The sequence below is a fragment of the Chlorocebus sabaeus genome, chromosome X, assembly GCF_047675955.1.
Source record: "Chlorocebus sabaeus isolate Y175 chromosome X, mChlSab1.0.hap1, whole genome shotgun sequence".
NCBI classification, from domain to species: Eukaryota; Metazoa; Chordata; class Mammalia; order Primates; family Cercopithecidae; genus Chlorocebus; species Chlorocebus sabaeus.
In genome coordinates this window covers 137295267-137315287 of record NC_132933.1, presented here as the reverse complement: position 1 = coordinate 137315287, position 20021 = coordinate 137295267, and the positions used below count along the sequence as shown (strand labels likewise).

Here is a 20021-nt window from a genome sequence, read left to right as displayed (position 1 = left end):
CTTGGGAGGCTGAGGCAGGAGAATCGCTTGAACCCAGGAGGCAGAGGTTGCAGTGAGCTGAGATCAGCCACTGCACTCCAGCCTGGGTGATAGAGCGAGACTCCATCTGAAAAAAAAAAAAACTCTATAAACTTATATTTTAAAAGATAAAATTTAGTAGTGATACATGTGAAGTCCTATGCTTAAATTTTAAAGAAAAACTTAACCATCATAAAAACATATATGTGGCATTAGGCTAAAGCACAGTGCACATCTAAAAGACCAAAAATGAGCCAACAAACAGTATGGCCTGGCTTCTAAAGCATAAATGTGACCTTGAGCTAAATCAATAGAAGTATAGTGTCTAGAACAAAGGTAGTCATGGTACCATGTCTTTCTTTATGTTGGTCAAACCTCATCTGGAGTAACTGTTCATCTCTGAGCATGATAATTGAGGAGGCACATTGACAAAGTACAGTTCATCAAAATGAGAACAATTATAGAAAAGTGAGGTTTTAAGGAATGGTCGATAATGTATAAGATATTTAACTTGACAAAAGAAAACAGTGTAAACATGACAATAACAATAATAGTCACTAAAATGTATTGCACCAAGTACTATGCTGTATCTTATATGATGGTTCTTTATGAATATCTGGAAGGTCATCTTGTAGAATAGGAATTGACATTCTGGGTAACCTCATAGCATGGAAATAAGACTAATGAATGGAAGTCATCAGAGGGGTGTTGCTTAAGTTCCACATAAGGTAGAATTGTGTTACATTGGTTCCAGGTAGCAGTAAATTAGTCTGCATTGGAATGAAGAAATTATCCCATCACACCAGACAGGTTTAAGCAGAAACTGAACTACTAAATAATGCTTGCCACTGACTTTGTAGAAAGGATTTCCACATTACTTTAGAGTTAAAAGTCTCCACAGGTCCTTTCTCCGCATTCTCTCCTGCTGACAGACACAAGGTTTGGCTGTGAAGGAGATTAGCTTCCTGCAACTTAGTTTGACTACAGTAGAAATGCTATGTATGCATGGCATGAAATTTTCAAATATTTATATTTTATTTGGCCTCAGTTGCTGCGGTGGGAGAGGAGAAGATGGTCACTTTCATTCTTCACTCATGCGATTCCAAGCCAAGGACTTTTCAGCAAAAGTAATTGGTGAGGTCTAGAATGAAGTTAGGAAGCTTTCGCCCAAGCTATACCTTTCTGCTACCCGACCACCCCCAGCCAACCAAGCTTTTTTCCTCTGATGATATGATACTAAAATCTCAAATTCCACCTTAAGAGCTTAGTCAACCAACTTAAATACTAAAAATTATTTTCCCCATTTCCACTCTCATTTGAGCCTGTAATTCTTTCTCTAGTTATCTTAAATAACCCCTTTATCATTTGAATTGCAGCCAAAATAATAACTCTTTATGTATAAAAAAGTAATACAATAGAGAATTGTTTAAAATAGACTTCTGGTTGAAGAAAATGCTTTCAAAATGTGATTTCTACAATGTTACCACTTACAGAATTTTTCAAAAGTTTTATGTTAAGGCTCACTCAAAAAGGCAATTTTATTGTTAGAAATAACAAAAAGCCAAGTACATGAAGAATTCATGGGCTTCTTACCAAGCAAATGAGCAGGGAGGCATCCAGTTGGACTAATATAGGAAGGGTAGGCATTCATCAACTTTGCCCTCACATAGGCATGAAGATGTTCATATAATGGTTTAATCTGAAAAGCCCAGGAAGAAAGTTTAAGACCAAGAGTAACCAATTCTAATTTCCATTCAACAACACTAGAAATAGGAGATTCTTTAAACAAGTAGAATTTCACCAAATTATAATTCTTCTTCTCTCAAATTTCTGGAAAATTTAAAAGTATTCCTTCTTCCTAGATATTGATGATAACTCCACTGCATAAGTCGATAAACATACTTGGGAGAACGCAGGTCCCAAAATAAAAGCAGAAAATATATATTCATTTTTAAGATTGTTACCTCCTTCCTTTGTTTTAGTTTGAGGTATAATTTACATACTATAAAATTCACCCATTTTCAAGAGTGTAGTTCCATGAGTTTCAATAAATTAAAACTACTGGGAAACTATCACCACTATCTAGTTTTTTAACATTTCTATAACCACAAAAGGTTTCTTGTAGTCAGTTCTACTCCTATCTCTGGCCACTCTGAGTATATCAGAGTCTGTTTATCCATTCACTAGTTGAAGGACAGCTGAGTTTTCCAGTTTGGGGCTATTATGAATATTGCTGCTATGAACATTTGTGTATGTGTTTCTATGGACAAGGATATAGGTTTTCATTTATTTCACATAGAAACTTAAGAGTCATGGTAAGTGTGTGCTTAACTTTTTAAGAAATTGCCAAACTGTTTTCCAAAGTGACTGCCCCATTTTACACTTCTTCCCGCAGTGTAAGAGGGCTCCAGCGTCTCACATTTTCCCCAATATTTGGTATTGTCCGTCTTTTTAATCATAGCTATTCTGGTGGGTGTGGAGGGGATTTTCATCATGGCTTTAATTTGCATTTCCCTAATAACTTTTTATTTTCTTATTTGCCATTTGTGTCATTGCTTTGATGATGTACTTATTCAAGTCTTCTCCCCATTTCCTTTTTGGGGAGTTGTTTATCTTACTTCCATTTTTGATAGCTCTGCCAAACTATGGCTGTGACAAGGTAACTCACATTAGAAGTCTGAAGGTGCAGGTAAAGGGGAGGCATGGGGTCAAAATGAAGGAAAAACATCCGTGGGACATTTCTGTTCACAAAACTCTCTCTTCCCTATGAAGACTAGCTTAAAGTAATAGTATCAATTGTCCTGAGGAAGGAAGCAAAGTCTATAGCTCTGCTAACACAGCAAGACAGTGCCAGCCCCAGGTAGCTCAAGAAGATCATTCCTACTTATAAGCTAAAGGACCATTTCTTCTTATAATATTTCATTCCTATAGCCTTTCCATTGGTAATTAATGGTCAGTGACTGAAAGAAGGAGGAAAGCAGAGCAATTCTGATCATCTGTAGGACTGTCCTATTATTCTCTAAAATCTTTTCAAACTCTAATATTCCATAACTTTATGAGGCCTGGGAATGGCTGACCAATGTGTTAAGAATGAGCCAGAATGCCTTTAGTCGGTGTCCCTCTTTCCCATACACTGCCCCACAGCTGTTTCTGTGTACAGTTCCTTGCTTACCTCTTCAAAGGTACGTTCCACATCTTCAATCAACTGGTCGCGGTTGTAGTCATAGCCATCTACCCCGTTTACTTCATAGTCTCCTCTCCAATAATCCCCATAGTCCTTATAATCTTTTTTTTTTTTTTTTAAGAGAAAGGGAAGAACATAAGGGAAAGAAAGAGAGAGAGCACAATATACATCGATTAGCCTTGCTGGGAGGTTAAAAGAAATGTAAAGGCTTATCACATTTTTATTGTGATAATCATCAACTCAAAGGGATGCAAACGAATAATAACATAAAGTAATCTCTGTTTAAACACTTGCTCTGTGCCAGGAGTTTAAATGTATTATTTTATTTAATAAGCACAAGAACCATATAATATTGTCATTATTATAACTCCCACTATGCAGAGTAATAGCCTATGTTTATTTTTAAATAAATTTTATTGCATATATTTAAGGTGTACACCATGATGTTATGAGATACATATATAATAAAATGGTTACTATAGTAAACAAAATTAACATATCTATCATCTCACATAGTTGAGCATTGTCCCCCCATGGAAGAGCAGCTAAAATCTACTCATTTTGCAAAAATCCTGAATACAAAACATTATTATTAACTATAGTCCTTACGTTGTACATTAGATCTTTAGACTTGTTCATCCTACATGTCTGCACTTTGAATCCTTTAACCCACTTCTCCCCATATTCCACCCCGCTCCACCTCACCTCTGGTAATCACGATTACTCTATCTCTGTATATTTGATTTTTTTGTAGAATCCACGTTTGAGTGAGATGATGCTATATTTTTCTTTTTATGTCTGGATTATTTCACTTAGCATAATGTCCTCCAGGTCTATCCATGTTGAGGCAAATGACAGGATCTCCTCTTTTAAGGTTGAATAATATTCCATTCCATATACCTACCACAGTTTCTTTATTCATTCACCCCTTGACAAACACTTAGGTTGTTTCCCTATCTTGGCTATTTCGATTAATGCTGCAGTGAACATGGCAGTGTAGATATCCTTATGAAGTATTAATTTCATCTAATTTAGGTATATACCCAGGAGAGGGATTGCTGGATCATATGGTAATTCTATTTTTAATTTATTTAGGAATTCTCATACTATTTTTCCAAAACAGCTTCACCAGTTTATATTCCCACTAACAACCTGTGCTTAGAGTGGTTAAATCGCTTGTCCAAGATCACACCGCTGGTAAGCGAAAGAAGCACACTCCTAGTCTCTCAATTCTGGGTGTGTACTCTCTTGATACATCAGTTTGTATCTTTAGCTTTAAAATATGTGACTGGATCTCTAAGTTTTTAAATTCTTCTTTTGTTCAGGGCCTTGTATTTTTAGATCAGACCCAACTCATCTTAGACTTTGCCACAGTGAACTTGTGTTTGTTTGCAAATTATATGTATCAATAGCATGTTTCTATGTGCTTCCTTTAGTATCTCACCATCAGGAAACACAAGCTTGTGTTAGGATATTAGCTAATAAAGTTTGTAAACATAATTTAATAATTTTTATTTTTACATTCACATTTCCAATTAATGACCAGGAAGATGAGGACAGAAATAAATATTTGGATGAAAGGACATGCAGGATATTGTTTTAAAAATGGTGATAAGCTATTGTCTCCAGCTTGCGTAAGGCTTAAGAATATTGAATTTAAGTGCAGTGAAGGAAATTTTAAAACAACAAATGGGGGAAAAAATTCTTCCTTACTCAACCTCAGTGGGCAGTAAATCATCAAAGCACCATGTGAATAATGATTCCATGACTTCAGCTCACTATTCAGGGAAGAGAATAAGTTAAGAGATATGGAAATTCCTTCCTACGTTAAGATTTTTTATGACCACATAATTTGAGATATAATTACAATTGCAGAAAATAATACATTTCCAGCCTAAACTAATCTGATTTTTTTTTTCTTTCTGGGGTATCGCCCTAAGGTAGACACACAAATGACCTTTGAAAGTGAACTGTGGGGGCTTTAGACAAAAGACAGTGACTCTGTCTCTCATCCTGAGAAATGGGATCCCCCCTTAATCCCCAGACTCCCTCAGGAACTTTTAAGGGTCTGAGATCTTCCTAGATTACTTATAATTCATAATTCCTGGATAATTTATTTTAGGCCTTGTAGTTGAGTCTCATTATTGAGCTTCTTGAATTGTAGAATACCAGTGCACCTTTTCTTTTTCCCCAGTAATTTCTTTTTAAAACAGGTAATCTGAATTGTTCAGGAGATGATTGTTAATTGAGGAGTATCCCTGATATCAAAGGGCAGGCTTGGTAATGCAGAAGAAATAGCCCCGCGGCCACACAGAGAGCTTCAGGACCTCTACAGATCAGCAAACTTACGATTTGCTCTTGCCATCTCATTTTTCAAGACCACATACTCTTCATATAATGGCCTCAGCTGCTTGCCGACCTCAGATCTCCAGCCTTCCCAAGCCCAGAGCCTCTCATTGTAGTCTAAACTCTTTTCCATTATTTCATTCAAACCTGTTATCCCAAAGCACACAAAGACAAGAAAAGATGCATTTGTAAAAATTTTATTTGTAAGTAACTACATGAACTTTAAAGAATTAAAAGTAAGGTTGGCAGACATCAGGTCATAAAGTGGTTAAATAAAATCTCATGATTCATTCATTTCCTTGCCCTTATAGTTCCAAAATACGTCTGCAGAGAAAATAAACCACTGAAATAACTTACTTATTGACTTGATTAAATTAAGTAAATGTGATAAAATTTACAAGAAAGTTAAAAGACCATGTATGTGTTGAAACACACATATTTGCAATCATTTTTAAAACTTTGGAGAAAAGTAAATTTCATAATCACTACTCAAAATTAGTAGCCTACCTGGATCAAGTAATAAGCATTCCTGGGGATTATTTGGGTTACAAACTTTTCCAGTACTGTAGATGGTGCTCATTGTATTTAGAATTGTGTTCAACTGCAAATTTAAGATAATAAACAATGTTAACAATGGAAATTTTGCTGAAGAGAATGCTAATATAAACACACCCTTTTGGCCACATGATTTTTTGATTCCTCAAAATATAGCAATTTACTTCTTTGCCATGTAGAGAAGGAATAGCCCAGTTAAGTTTTCCCACTGTCAACTAGCACAAAGTGCTATGAGCACATAATAAATATATATGGAGTAACTGAAATAACCAGATCTACCAAAACCCAAAGAATTAACACAGAGAAATGCATTTTTTGTTTCGTTCAGCATTTATCGAACCTGTAATATGTCCTACACTCTGACAGTTCTGAAATGAACAAGTCAAAGACCGTAAAGTCATAGGACAGTGAGGCAGCCATGAAATCAGTAACTATTAATACATAACAGAATGACAAGTGCTATAACTGTCACCAAAAAGTGATGCAGTAGTATAGAAGCAGGGAGAAATTAATAACTAATAACCTGGAGATTCAAGAATGGGTCCAAAGAGAAGGGAAGATAAGAGTTGTGTCTTGGAGAAGAAGTAGGCATTGGTCATGTAGAAAAGGAAGGTAGAGGGAAGAGTCTAAAAGATGGAAGGAGGTTGGAAAAGACAAGGCATTCCCAGGGGACAGTGAGATGTTGAATGAAACTAGAGTGACGGTGTTCATTAAGGGAAATGAAAGACATGAGAATGGAGAGATAAGCAGGGGCCAGATCACGAGGGACCATCTATGCCATACTAAAGTTGCTAAACTTTACCCTGTAGGTAAAGTGAAGGTGACAGAGTGAAGCAGTGATACTCCAGGTGTAATCCGTGGACCAGTGCACATGAGCAAATAGTTTGCTTCCATTCTGTGATAAGTACAGGAATTAAGAGAATAAAAGTTTATAAACTTTGGAAAACAGTTTGATATTTCCATGACATCTAAGCTTGTAATCAGTGAACTTAAGCAAGTATTGATCTGCAATGTATTGGAAATAAAGGAATAAAGGAGGGAGAAAGGAAAGACGGGAGGGAGGAGAGAAAGAGGGAAGGAGGAAGAGAAGGAAGGAAGGAAAGAAGGAAGGAAGGAAGGAAGGAAATGGTTCTCTTCCTCAGATTGATTTAAGAAGCACTGGATTAAAGGATCTGTTTCTCCTTCTCCTGTTTCTCTTTGGTTCTGCCTTGAGAGTGATCCTAAAACATGAAATAGACCTTACGCTTAAAACTTCCACACGATCCCATAGTCCAAAGGAATAAACCTAAATTCCTTACCATGGCACAAAACCCCTCACGGTCTCTTTCTACTTCTTCTTCAATCTCTACTGCTTCCTCTCCATCGAATCTAAGCACCCTTGAGTCCCTCCTCTTCCCAAACACTTTAAGCTCTTACATGAATTTCAGTGGTTTTTGGTCCTGACTGCACATTAGAATTATCTGGGGATTTTTTTAAAAATAAAATTTCCAGGTTCCACCTAGGCTAGACCAGGCTGTCTATATGTGAACAGGCAAGGTTTCTCATAGTGTCCTCGTGGGGGGGGGTGGGAAATGGAGAAACAGAATGGATAAGGTAGAGTGGATTGATAATTAGTTGGATAATTGGATCCAAAGAATGCAGAAAAATAAATGTTAACTTGTAGAAAGATACATTTCACATGGTTTTATCTTTGCCTTTTTGATACACTTTTATTTTTATATACACAGATTAGAACATACAAAGTTCCAGAGGACAAGCAACTGAGAAAGAAGACTTTCTTTTTAAATAGCTAAATATTTTAGACTAAAAATATTTCAATAGGCTATATCAGAAGTCTGCAAACTATGTTCTGCAGACCAAATCCTGTCTGCTGCTTGTTTTTGTAAAGTTTTATTTGAACACAGCCATGCTTGTTCATTTACACATTAGCTACAGCTGATTTCCTGATACAACAGCACAGTTGACTAGTTGTAACACAGACAATACCTAAATACACAAACCCGAAAATATTTACTCTCATCTGTTCCTTTATAGAAAAAAAGTTTGCTGTTGACATTGTGGACAAGATCATTCTTTGTTGTTGGGGGCCATCCCATACATTGTGAACTGTTCTGCAGCATCCCTACCCACTAGATGTCAATAGTATCCCGCATTTGTGGCAACCAAAAACGTCTCCAGACATTGTCAAATACCCCCAGAGGGCTAAAGCATCCCCAGTTGAGAACCACTGACACAAACTAACTGTATTCTCCAGGCTGCCTGATCCTTCAGGAAGGTGACCTAACACTAGGGGGTGTCCATACACACCACAGTGCCAGGGACAATCTCAGTTTAACTCTGTGTTTGAATATAATTATTACCAGTATCTTTCACTCTCAAAAAGATTCCAGTTTGAATAATAAATTGTATGGTCACCTTACCTAGGGATAGAGAGAGCTTTTTCTAACATCAGCATTACTATCTTTTCAAATAAAGGAAGCTGCTGTGGGTGATATTAATGTTTAATATTTCCCAAATATTTCAACTCTTGGGATCAATGCTAAAATGTTCACAGACGTACCCGTTTGCTCTTGTCTTCTGAGAGCACTGAAGACCCATTTTGCTGAAGAGCCTGCAACTGAAGCTTGACTGTGAGATTCTGAATTGCTTGTAGTGGATACATTTGGGCAAGTGTGGACTGTTCCTTTAAAAAGGCAGACCATTTTTCCCCAGCATTATTCTGAAATGACATGAAAGAAAATTGAAGTCGGAATGGCATTGCTTGAACAGATAGAACAGAAGATATAGTACAAAGAATATCTGGTGAAACATTTAGTATTTCCTGAGTGATTTAGTCCTCTACTCTGCTGAAGGTCAAGGTTTAGGTTAAGAGTGACCAGGCCACTTTTGATCACTCTCTCTCTCTCTCTCTGGCCTATTGCCTGGTTTTCCCAAGGGTCCTGTCCCCAGAACTGGAAGTGAATTCTCACAGATAATCCACATTGTGGGGCCCTGGAATTTGTAGCCTTAGTGCTGTGACGTAGGTGAGTTGGCCAAGGATTCAAAAATGAGTGCTCTAAAAGGAGAATCCAGTACAGGTCAGAGTGGACTTAATGAGAATACAGACCCCTAATAACAATAGAAACCATAGGAAATGAGAACCAGTTCACAGTAACCTCCTAGCTGCCATAACTTAGCCCAAGGATTTTGATCTTAAGTTAGGATTCCCAAAAAAGGCTTCCCAGAAAATGGCCATTGGTAGCCATGGTGATTTTCTACCAGCAAAAGAAATCATCAAGCAGGTGATGATGCCAGGACACATTTCCCACCCCGCCTCCTCCCGCTGCCCAATCTTGAACATCAGTTGGAAAGTGAACTTCTCCAGACTACTCTAGTGTAGTCTTTTCTCAAGGTACAAATTCATTTCCATTTACCAAAGACCAAAATGAGCAACTACTTGGTATAGTGTACTGCTCTAGACCACACAAAAGAGATAATGTGTGAGGAAAGTAAGAATTCCGCTCCTGGACTCAAGTACCTTAGCCTCTCTGAGCCACAGTTGTCTTATCTGCAAAATGGAAGTAATAATAGGACTTACCTCAAAGGACTGTTGTAAGGATTCGAAGAAGTAACAAAAAATGAAATGCTTACAAGAGTGCCTAACACATCCTAATCATTCAACAAATGTTAGTTATTTTATTATTTATTTGTTATTTATTATTATGTTATGATTGATTTTATATTTTATGTATAGGGGGAAAGTTCTTGTCCTTAGATTGCTTTCAATTGTATCAGACAGGTAAGATAGGCATTATAAATGTTTCATTAATGAAACATAAGAGTATTTAGTAATGTATAAATCATGAGTGGGCCAACCAGTTTCTGTTACAAGAAAGAGGAAATTCATGCAGGTGACTATATTTGGCCAAGCTCTCATGCAGAAGTTGCAACTTAAGACAGACCTGAAAGTAGGTAGGAGTCAGATGAGTAGACAATACTTTGCAAAATAATTTACCTCATTTGATTTTCTTAACAACACTATGAGGTAGAAAATCACTCTCTCTCCTTTTTTATACATACAGAAAGGGGCTGAAAGAAATAAACAGTGGAGCTGGCAATCAGCCACCAGCATTTGATCCTGGCCCTGTGGCAGACAGACTCTAAGAATGCTCCCATGATCTCTGCCTTTGGTGGTGACACCCTTGTGTGATCCCCTCCCCATAAGTATGAGCAGACCTGTGATTTACTTTCAACCGATAACATACAACACAGGTGACAGGATGTTCATGTTTATGTTACATAAGATTTTAACTTTAATCTTGATAGAAGACTCTCTCCTTTGCTGACTTGTTGCAGCAAGATGCCATGTTGTGAGCTACCCTATGGAAAAGGCCACATGGCAAATAATTAAAGATGGCCTCTGAGTAATTGCATTGGCGTGGAAGTAGATCGATCACCAATCAAGCCTCAGAAGAGACCATAGCTCTAGCCAGCACCTTGAATGCAACCATATGAGACTTAGAAGCAGAAGATCCGGCTGAACTGTGCCTGGACTCCTAGCCCACAGATACTGTGGGATAATAAATATGCTTTGTTTTAATCTGCTAAGCTTGTGGTAACTTTTTGCACAATAGATAACTAGTACAGCTCCCACAGGTAGAACTTCAGGCATGATTGCACTTTCCAGGCCAAGGAATTTCACTTTTACCCTCTGAGAATTAAGCAGTCACTGAGCGTTTTGACTACGCATGTGACATGATGGAAATGGTGCATGGAAGTGGCAGTAATTAACCACACAAGAGATAAAGAAAATAGTGGCAGTGAAAATGGAAAATAGGCTGTGTGTGGTGGTTCATGCCTGTAATCCCAGCACTTTGGGAGGTTGAGGTCAGAAGATCGCTTGAGCCCAGAAGTTTGAGACAAGTCTGGGCAACATGGCGAGACCCCATCTCTGCGAATAATACAAAAATCAGCCAGGTGTGGTGGCTCGCACGTGTAGTCCCAGCTACACAGAAGGCTGAGGTGGGAAGATTGCCTGAGCTTGGGGAAGTCGAGGCGCAGTAAGCCATGATTGTGCCACTGCACTCCAGCCTGAATGACAGAATGAGAATGTCTCCAAAAAAAAAAAAAAAAAAAAAAAGGAAAGCAATTTCTCTCTTTACTGAACACTCACAACCTCTCAGAAACTGCTTTTTGATTAATCTTCACAACAACCAACCTTGTGAGGGAGTTGTTATTGTCTCAACTTTGCATATAAGGGAAATTAGGCACACAGCAGGTAACTTTCCCTAGGTCACACAGCTAGAAATTAGAAGAACCAGGGCATCAACTCAGTGTTTATTTCCAAAGCTAATGCCCTGAACTATTATCCTACAGATTGTGTTTGACACAGTCTAGTCTTCTCTGTAACATGCAGGAGTGGGAAGAAGTGAGCTATTGGAAGAGGAATTTGGTCTGCAGCACAGACGCATCTATGCAACTCACCTGACTCACTTCTCAGTCCCTACCTGGCTTCACCCAATCCAGATGATTTACTGTGAAGCAAAATTTCTGGTAAAACTTTCATACCAAATTATAGGAATAATTTTACTCTCTATCTACAGGAAATAACTCACAACCTCCCAAAGGCCTCAGTCTTAGAACATTGTTTATCATACTATATGTGAGAATTTTGAGGCTATCCAATTATATTTTATTTATCACTACCATCCTACATGTGTTATAATTGTAACACCAAAAAAATCACTTTGTGTTGCCCTGCATTTTGGCCCCTGAGGATGTATTATTCCTTGCCAAGCTATTCTTTTAATATTATTTACAATTTATTCCATATCCTTACCCTACGGCTCCCAAGCCTAAATAAAACAGACAGCTTAGCAGTTATGCAAAGAATCAGTCAGTTCATGCATACCTATCAGATAATGTAGCGGTTGATAGCGATATGTAAGCTGAATGATGAATGGAATGAAACATATATAGCAGTTTACATAGCCCCAGGCTTGAAAGAAACCATTACAGATAAAATTGGTGGCATTCCATACTACCTCTGGGCAAAGGCAGGAGAGAAGCAACTAAAACTGCAACAATTTCTGTAGCCATACAAGGGAGTTTTGGGAGTAAGGCACACATTGTTTGAGATAATCACAAGAAATTAAAACACTCTCTAAACCCCATCTATAATTGCAATGGATAGCATTTTCCCAACTTGAAAGAGATCCTTTGTAATTTCAAGGACTGGAGCTGTAAAATCCTAAATTGTATTTTAAAACATTCGAAAAGATACTCTGCTCTTTTTGGCCCTAACTATATGCACAAATTAAATATATGATTTCTTAGGCCATAGGTCTGGTGGTCTTTACCCAACTTGTGATAATTGTATTTAAACTATTAAAATCCTTTTGTAAGAAGTTGTTTGAGATTTAAAGTATTGACAACTTATCTTCTCTTTTTCTATAGCTCACTATTGCCTAAACCAGGCTATATACTTTTAGTAACCTCTAAACCATTTCTTCCCCTGAAGGTGTGAGAGTTCCATGAAGACAGAAAATGAAAACCTGAATGGAATCTTTAGCATCTATCCAGTACCTTGGAGCCCAAAAATCTCCCAGGAAAACCTTCACCCTTGACTCCCATATGCTGGTTCAATTTCCAGATAGAGCTGTCAAAACCACATTGGGTTCAAAGACAAAAGCTGCCTTGGTTACTTTCTAAATATGCCCAGGTACTTGCATATTAAAAAAACAAAACAAAACACATTCCATTTAACAAAATAGGTAATGTAAATTATAAGAATGTGAATTCCATAACTCAAGCTTGGGATTTCAGAAATTATTTTTTCTTTATTTTAGATGGGAGGTTTAATATTTTAACATTTACAATTTTTAATCTGTATGAACATTTTTATTTTTTCCTAATTTTATCTCATGGGAAAAAAAAGTGCTCAGCCCTGAATTTTATTTTATGTGCTGCACAGTGATCTTCCCTAACTTGTACCTGTGGGTAGGTGTTCATGTGTATTAAGGGGCATGGGACAGACTCATTAAAGACAGGGATGAAATTTCCTTGGGTATATACAGAATAGTGGTTTAGAATCATCCTGCTGAGTTCACTGTGACTCTATCCCTGGAGACAGGAATAGGTTCAGAAACGGGGCATGCCCAAGACCCTAGGGGCCCTGGCAGCAGGGGGCTGAAGAAGCTCTGGAGACCATGCAAAGAGTAAGTGTGGTAGGCTAAGTGCAGTGGCTCATGCCTGTCATCCCAGCACTTTGGGAGGCTGAGGCAAGAGGATCGCTTGAGCCCAGGAGTTCAAGACCAGACTGGGAGACAAAGTGAGGTCTCTTCTCTACCAAAAAAAAAAAAAAAATTAAATGAGGTGGGAGGATTATTTGAGCCCAGGAGGTCAAGCTGCAATGAATCACGATCATGCCACTCCATTCCAGCCTGGACAACGGAGCAAGACCCTTCAAAAAAAAAAAAAAAAAAAAGTATGGGCTTCATGCTCTCTCTTCATGGCTTCTGATAACTCACCAAGAAATAGCTACAACGTATCCTTGCTTTTGTTTTTTGGCCAGGAATTGCTGAAAGTCTTGTAAGAAAACATGAGAAATGGAGTCAACCACACCTACCACAATGGCAGAGAAAGGGACAGAGCTTTGGAAACCTGTTTTAACCAAGCCTTTTTTTTTCCCATATCTCTATCTGATAGACCTCTCCACACTTCTACATCAGCAGATTTATGACACTATACTGATCAAGTTTTGATGCCTTCTATTATTTTGAGGTATATTCTCAGAGCTTGACATAAGGATCACCACATTAGGTCAAATCCATAGGCTGACAAGGATATTCTGACTTCTGAAAGTTACACCATAGGACAATATGGGAATGGTAGATTATCCTCAATCATGTCACTCTGATAGGATATGAACATACACATGTCATGCAGCCCAAATTTCTGTTCCCGTATCAGTTAGTTATTGCTACACTAATACTACATAACAACTTTGTTTGTTTTTTGTTACGTAGTACTACATAACAAGCAACTTTGTTTGTTATTTAGTACATAACAAATAACCTTCTGTTATGTAACACTAAATAACAAATAACAAACCTCAGTGGCTTAAGCGGTTATTGTTTACCACTAGAAACAATATTTTGGGTGGCAAAATTCTGCTTTGGTTATAGTTTGAATCGTTTTCCAAATACTTGTCTGTATATTGAGCTGCCAAAAATTTACTTTATGGCATATTATAAGTATTTATTTTATGGAAGAACTTTTTTCAGATTTTGCAAACCTTCTTTGAGGTAAAAAGTATATCACAAACACCAAGATTTGAAGCACTAAGTGGCCTTAGAAATATTAATGGTAATTTCTTTCTCTCTCTCTCTCTCTCTCTCTCTTTTTTTTTTCTGATAGGGCCTCACTCTGTCTCCCAGGCAGTGTCAAGATTTCAGCTCAGTACAACCTCTGCCTCACGGACTCAAGTGATCCTCCTGCCTCAGCCTCCCGAGTAGCTGGGAGTACACGCGTGTGCCACCACATCCAACTAATTTTTGCATTTTTTGTAGAGACAGGGTTTTGCTATGTTGCCCAGGCTGGTCTCGAACTCCTGAGCTCAGATGATTCACCCACGTCGGTCTCTCAAAGTCCTGGGATTACAAGTGTGAGCCACCACACCCAGCCAGTAATTTCAAATATTTTACTTATTTTCAGTTAAGAGTGGGTTATTCATCAGAAAATATTCAAAACTGGGGATTACAGAGCAAGTTATTTACTCTAAGAAGTTCATTTATTGTTAACCCCAAAGAAGATAAACTTGATCATCAGAAAGTCTCATTAAAATAAAACTATGCTGTGTTTAATTTAGTGAGTCAGTACATATAACCTTTTCTTAAAGTTGTTTGATTTCTCAGCACTTAAATATGTAAGGATACTGTTTTGGGATCTGTGAGAGAAGAAATTCCTAAGTCCTTGCACTTGTTTAACAAAGCATCTGGCTTTCCCGGAGCATTCTGATATTTGTAAGAACTGGTTTAATCATGGTTTTTTTGTTGTTCGTTTTGTTTTTGTTTTGGAGGGCTCTGCCTGGATTCTGTGACCTTTGGGAGTCCCTTGGAGGTCCGTGACAAAGAGAAAAGGAATTCCCAAGTCCAGCCTCACCCAAGCCCTGATTAGCTTAATTACTGGTTAGTTCTTTCACTAAGCCTCCAGTTGCATTTTTCAGTTAATATATCATTTGTAGAGAATCTTTAGATATTCCTATTGATATTGTAGACTAAAGAAAATTATTAACTCAATAACTTATGGAATTTCCATGAAATACTTTGAAATCCTGACTGTGATGAGAATTATGGCGGTCATTTTATAAAGAATATTCACTTGTTTCCAAGCATCTGGATTGAGACCAGTGAATTATTTTGTAACAATTTTCTGAATGAACCCCAGGGTGAATTAAGTTTAGTTATCTGGGACTCCAAAATCAGGGATATGGAGGCAAACATCCAATCTCACAACTCAGAGCATTTCTTTGATTTCCCTTTTCAGTTTCATGGACAGTAATCTAATTTTTAAGAGGCAACAAATAGCCCAATAGAGCCATGAGAACTCACCATGTTTTGGACATTCTCTTCAGTAATATTGGTGTTATAATTCCAAGAAGCAAGTGAACTTTGATAGAACAAGTCTTCGGCTTCGTGGTTAAACTTGTCCAAAAATGTCTTGGCCTGTTCCTCAATGGTGGACTGAGCAGCAGTTACAGCAACAAGGCTGAGAAGGAGCCAGGAAGAGCCTGACATCGTCCCCTGTGAGCCAAGATCACATCCACTGAATGACTTTCCCTAGACTAAAACCTCCTCATGAGATTTTCTCTCTTATCAGCCTTTGAACTTGGGTTGGGCACTGAGCAGGAAAGACCAAAAAAAGAAAAAGAAGAGCACAGTAAACAATCTGCTGAACCAACATAAAGTTCATCCTGGAGAGGACAGATATGTAACAGATTTTAGAATAATTTTTTAAAGTAAATCAAATAAGAAAACATTATTCTTTAATCCTAGAGAACCTTACCTCTCCTGTCACTTTATGGCCAAATCAAAACCGGTACTCTTGGTTAATGTTTTCCTAGAAAGCTGTTAAAGATACATGGGAAATGTTATAATTTTACAGTGACCAAAGAGGTCTAGAATTAGGGATCATGAAGATAATGTTGGTGTTTGTATGGTTTTCAGACAATTTCATTAATAGTCAGTTATCTCTCATTTATTTTTATTTCAAGATCATATTCACAGACTCTCTACTTGGGTAACATTTTCCCCTCAAAATACAAGACTTTGCCCTTGTCTTTATGGAATTCATATTTCTGATCAGTTTTAATTTCCATGGCCATTTTTAAAAATTATGACCACTCTCCACTCCGCAGGTCAACTCTCCTGATCTGCCTTTGCAAAACTCAAAAAAGCTCATTTCCTGTTTCTCACACTGGTTCTATGGCTGACTTCTTTGAGTGCCTCCTTCTCTTTCACTTACCTATTCAAAACTCAGTCAAGGTCACGTGGAAGTAAGAAAGCCTCCACACGGTATGAAATCCAAAGAGTGTCTATGTCAACTCCTGATCTTCTGTAGCCATGGGATCACAACAATATAGAATTCAAAGAGATTTTAGTGGTTATCTTGTTAAATTTCAGACGCGAGCTCAGTGTCCTCATTACTAGAGTGTATGTATGAATGCCACAGATCAAAGAGAGGAGCACTTTAAATGGCAGGGTTCAAGGGCCTACTTGACGATGATTGTGAAACTTTGACACAGAGAAAATATTTCTTCACTCAGAAAAACAAGTCTTCCAGGTTCAGGTGACATTGCAATAATCAAGCCTTTAAAAAAATGTCCATTGCTTTTCCTTATTCCAAAGTTGTGTGTATTACTGTAGAATAGGAAAAAAAAATTATAAGTAACTATTCAAAGTGCTTTGTGTTATAATATCTCATTTGAGCATGACAAGAAACCTATAGGCAAATATTTTATCACCATTTTATGAATTATGAAACTAAGTTTAAGTAAATTGCTATATCTCACTCAGCTAACAAATGATGGAATCAGAACATGGATCTATGTACTCTGATTCTACAGTATAGGCTCTTAATGAAGTTGTGGTCAACAGTCTAAAAGCAATAATGGAGGCATAGATAAAGTGTGACAGAGGGCCTTGTGCCTCAGTGAAGATGATAGATTTAGTTATGCTGCATCAAAAAGAGGTGGACTCTTACTTCCCTTGATGTGAATCAAAATATACTCTCCTTTTAAGAAATAAAGCAGTTCACAAATATAAGTAATAATAATAAAAAATTTTAAATGAAAGTGAGATGAGGGTAAAAACAAAATCAGTGCAGAAATTTCAGAAAGGCTCCTCCCACATTCCAGGAAGCCTAGATCCACTCACTTCTTGCACATATTAGGAGAAAAAACAGGCAAGAAAGAGGACAGCACATGAGTATCTGAACAAAAAGTTGAAATGTGACTGTAATAAAAGCGGAAATAAATTTCTACACAGGTAAGTTCCTGAATGAAACACGTGGATTTAGTGGAAAAAATGGGAGTAGTCCAAATTCAATTCACTGAGGCAGAAAATACGATTAACTTGATCAAACTGAAACGGAGAAAGCAAGATGTAAAATCTGAAAGCTAAGAATAAATGAACAAGGAGCCTGGGATAGCAATGAGGCAGGAAAATGCTAGAAGCCAAGAAACTTTGAGAAGCAAGGGAAAAGGGAGAATTGTCTACAGTGATTCTGTAGAAAAACCAGCCCAGAATGGCCAACTGCAAGCACTGACTGAATTACTGGAATTTTTGTTCACACTTTTTTGAGAAGATGTCAATGTTCTGATAGTTCCCCAGAAGCATTCTCTCTAAACCCATTCCGAGAATGGAAAGAATTCACTGAAGACCCAGGGGATGAGACCCAGAAAGACAATTGGCCTAAAGGAAAGTATTGTCTTTGAGAAAAAAATGGAGAATCAGAAAAAATTAGAAGACCAAAGACGCAGGAAAGATGTTCTATGTTTCAAAAAGATTGGGGGAGGGAGTGGATATCATAATGGTAAAGCGAAGTTTGACCTTAACACCTAGTAAAGCTATAAAGTAAAATTTTTAGAATGTGGTTTGCACTTGGAAAAATGTATCTCTGGTCCATTAGGAATTCACTAGGAATAAGTCAGATGCTGCCTGCCCTATCTCCTCTCTGATAGAATATAATAGTAAAAAAATATATCCAAAGACATAGCGTATCTTCCTTTTCAATAAGGGATTTAACAAAACGTAAAATGCCATGACTAGATCCAAATGTCCCCTGAAACAATCACACAGTACAGGATTAGGCAGTCCTCTGATAAACAACAATTCATGTCCAAAACAACAAGAATCTTGCGTCAATCATTGTTTATTGACTACCTACTGTATGCCAAACACTATTCTAGATATTGAACATAAGCTAATAAATATTGTATTATATTAGGTGAGAATAGAGGGAAGACAAAAATAGTTAGTGATAAATGCCATGACTTATAATAAGTAAGAAATGGAGGATAGAGAATCATGGGGTGGGGAGAGGGATTTTCTATAAGGAGGGCCTCTCTGAGAAGGTGACATTTGAGCAGAGACCCGAGAGAAGTGATGAAAGCTGTGCGGATCTCTGGGTGAAGAAGTTTTCCTAGACAGAGGGAGCAGCAAGTGTAAAGGATGCAGGCAGATTTCAAGAACATCAGAGATCTTTGTGACTGGAGCTCAGTGTGCAGGGGAAAGTGGCAGGAGGTGAAGTCCAGGAAGAAGCTAGGGTCGCACCAGGAGAGTCTTAAAAACAATTAACTGTGAAACTTTAGCTTTACTCTCAGCAACATGGGAAGACACTGGAAGGCTTCAAGCAGAGAAGTGATCTAGTAGAAGCCTTAGCAGGGTCACTTTGGTTGCTGCTTAGAGAATAGACACTAAAGGGGTAAGGATGGAAGCAGGGAGACTAGTTAGTGAGCTACTGTAGCAGCCCAGTCTAGCTGGTTGAATAAAAGCTTAGTATGAGCTTCAAGATCCAACTAGGAGGCCCAGTAAAAAGTACTGGGCCTATAAGTACATCTTATACTATATTAGACTTTGTTAATATAAGCATTAGATACAAAATAATCTAGACTATCACATTCATTTCTGTGAACCACAATTTTAGAGACACACAAGAGAGTATCCATGGATCTAAAATAATAAAATTTGGAGAATGGTTTAGATATGGAAGAGAAGACAGGGTGGATGGCTTTCCTCTATCACGGTACTGTCATTTAGAAGAAGACTTGGCATGGTGGATTTACTCTGCCACTTGTTAGCTGTGTGACTTTAGGCAGGTAATATCGTCCGTGCACCTAATTTATTTCAAAGCCAATGATAGTTCTATATCCATTTCATAGGGATGTCATATTATATGAATTAATACATAAAAACACAGAGAGTGATGCTGTAAGCCTAGTAATAAAAGCCACTGAAAATGAAACGAGCTGTGTAATAATTAGGGAACTTCCACACTGGAATGTTTAATCAAGCCATCTGCAAGGTCATCTTTCAAAGACACTGCAGCAGACAGAGATTGGCTGGGAGTTTGACTCAAAGGTCTATTTGGACTGTAGGATCCTGCATTGTAGGAGAATTCTGCTAGTCTGTGCTGAAACAGCAGGATGGAGGAGCTCACCAATGGGATGAGTAGTCATACATGAAAGGAAAGGGCAGTCAGCCAGCAGTCTACGTGAGCCCAGCCATGGAGAACCTCTCAGCGTGCTTTCATCGCCCAATCGTGGTCAGGTCCTCGTATAAAACTTCCTACATACAGAGAAGAGAAAACTTGAGTCTGTCACACTATCTTGAGGAAGAAGGGGAAAGTCATAAAGGTAAATGACTCCCTCTCAATATTT

General features: G+C 37.8%; 1 protein-coding gene across 1 annotated transcript in view; it reads right to left on the bottom strand.

Moving 5' to 3' along the window:
• Positions 1-16177, bottom strand: part of ACE2 (angiotensin converting enzyme 2) — a 45619-nt gene extending 29442 nt beyond the window's left edge. The window contains exons 1-7 of the mRNA XM_037986357.2: positions 16148-16177; positions 15694-15982; positions 8664-8822; positions 6056-6149; positions 5552-5695; positions 3191-3303; positions 1612-1717 (exon numbers count right to left, since the gene is read on the bottom strand). Of these exons, the coding sequence (XP_037842285.1) occupies positions 1612-1717; positions 3191-3303; positions 5552-5695; positions 6056-6149; positions 8664-8822; positions 15694-15879 (802 nt within the window). The 5' untranslated portion in view covers positions 15880-15982; positions 16148-16177. The remainder of the gene's footprint in view (positions 1-1611; positions 1718-3190; positions 3304-5551; positions 5696-6055; positions 6150-8663; positions 8823-15693; positions 15983-16147) is intronic.
• Positions 16178-20021: the final 3844 nt, after the last annotated feature.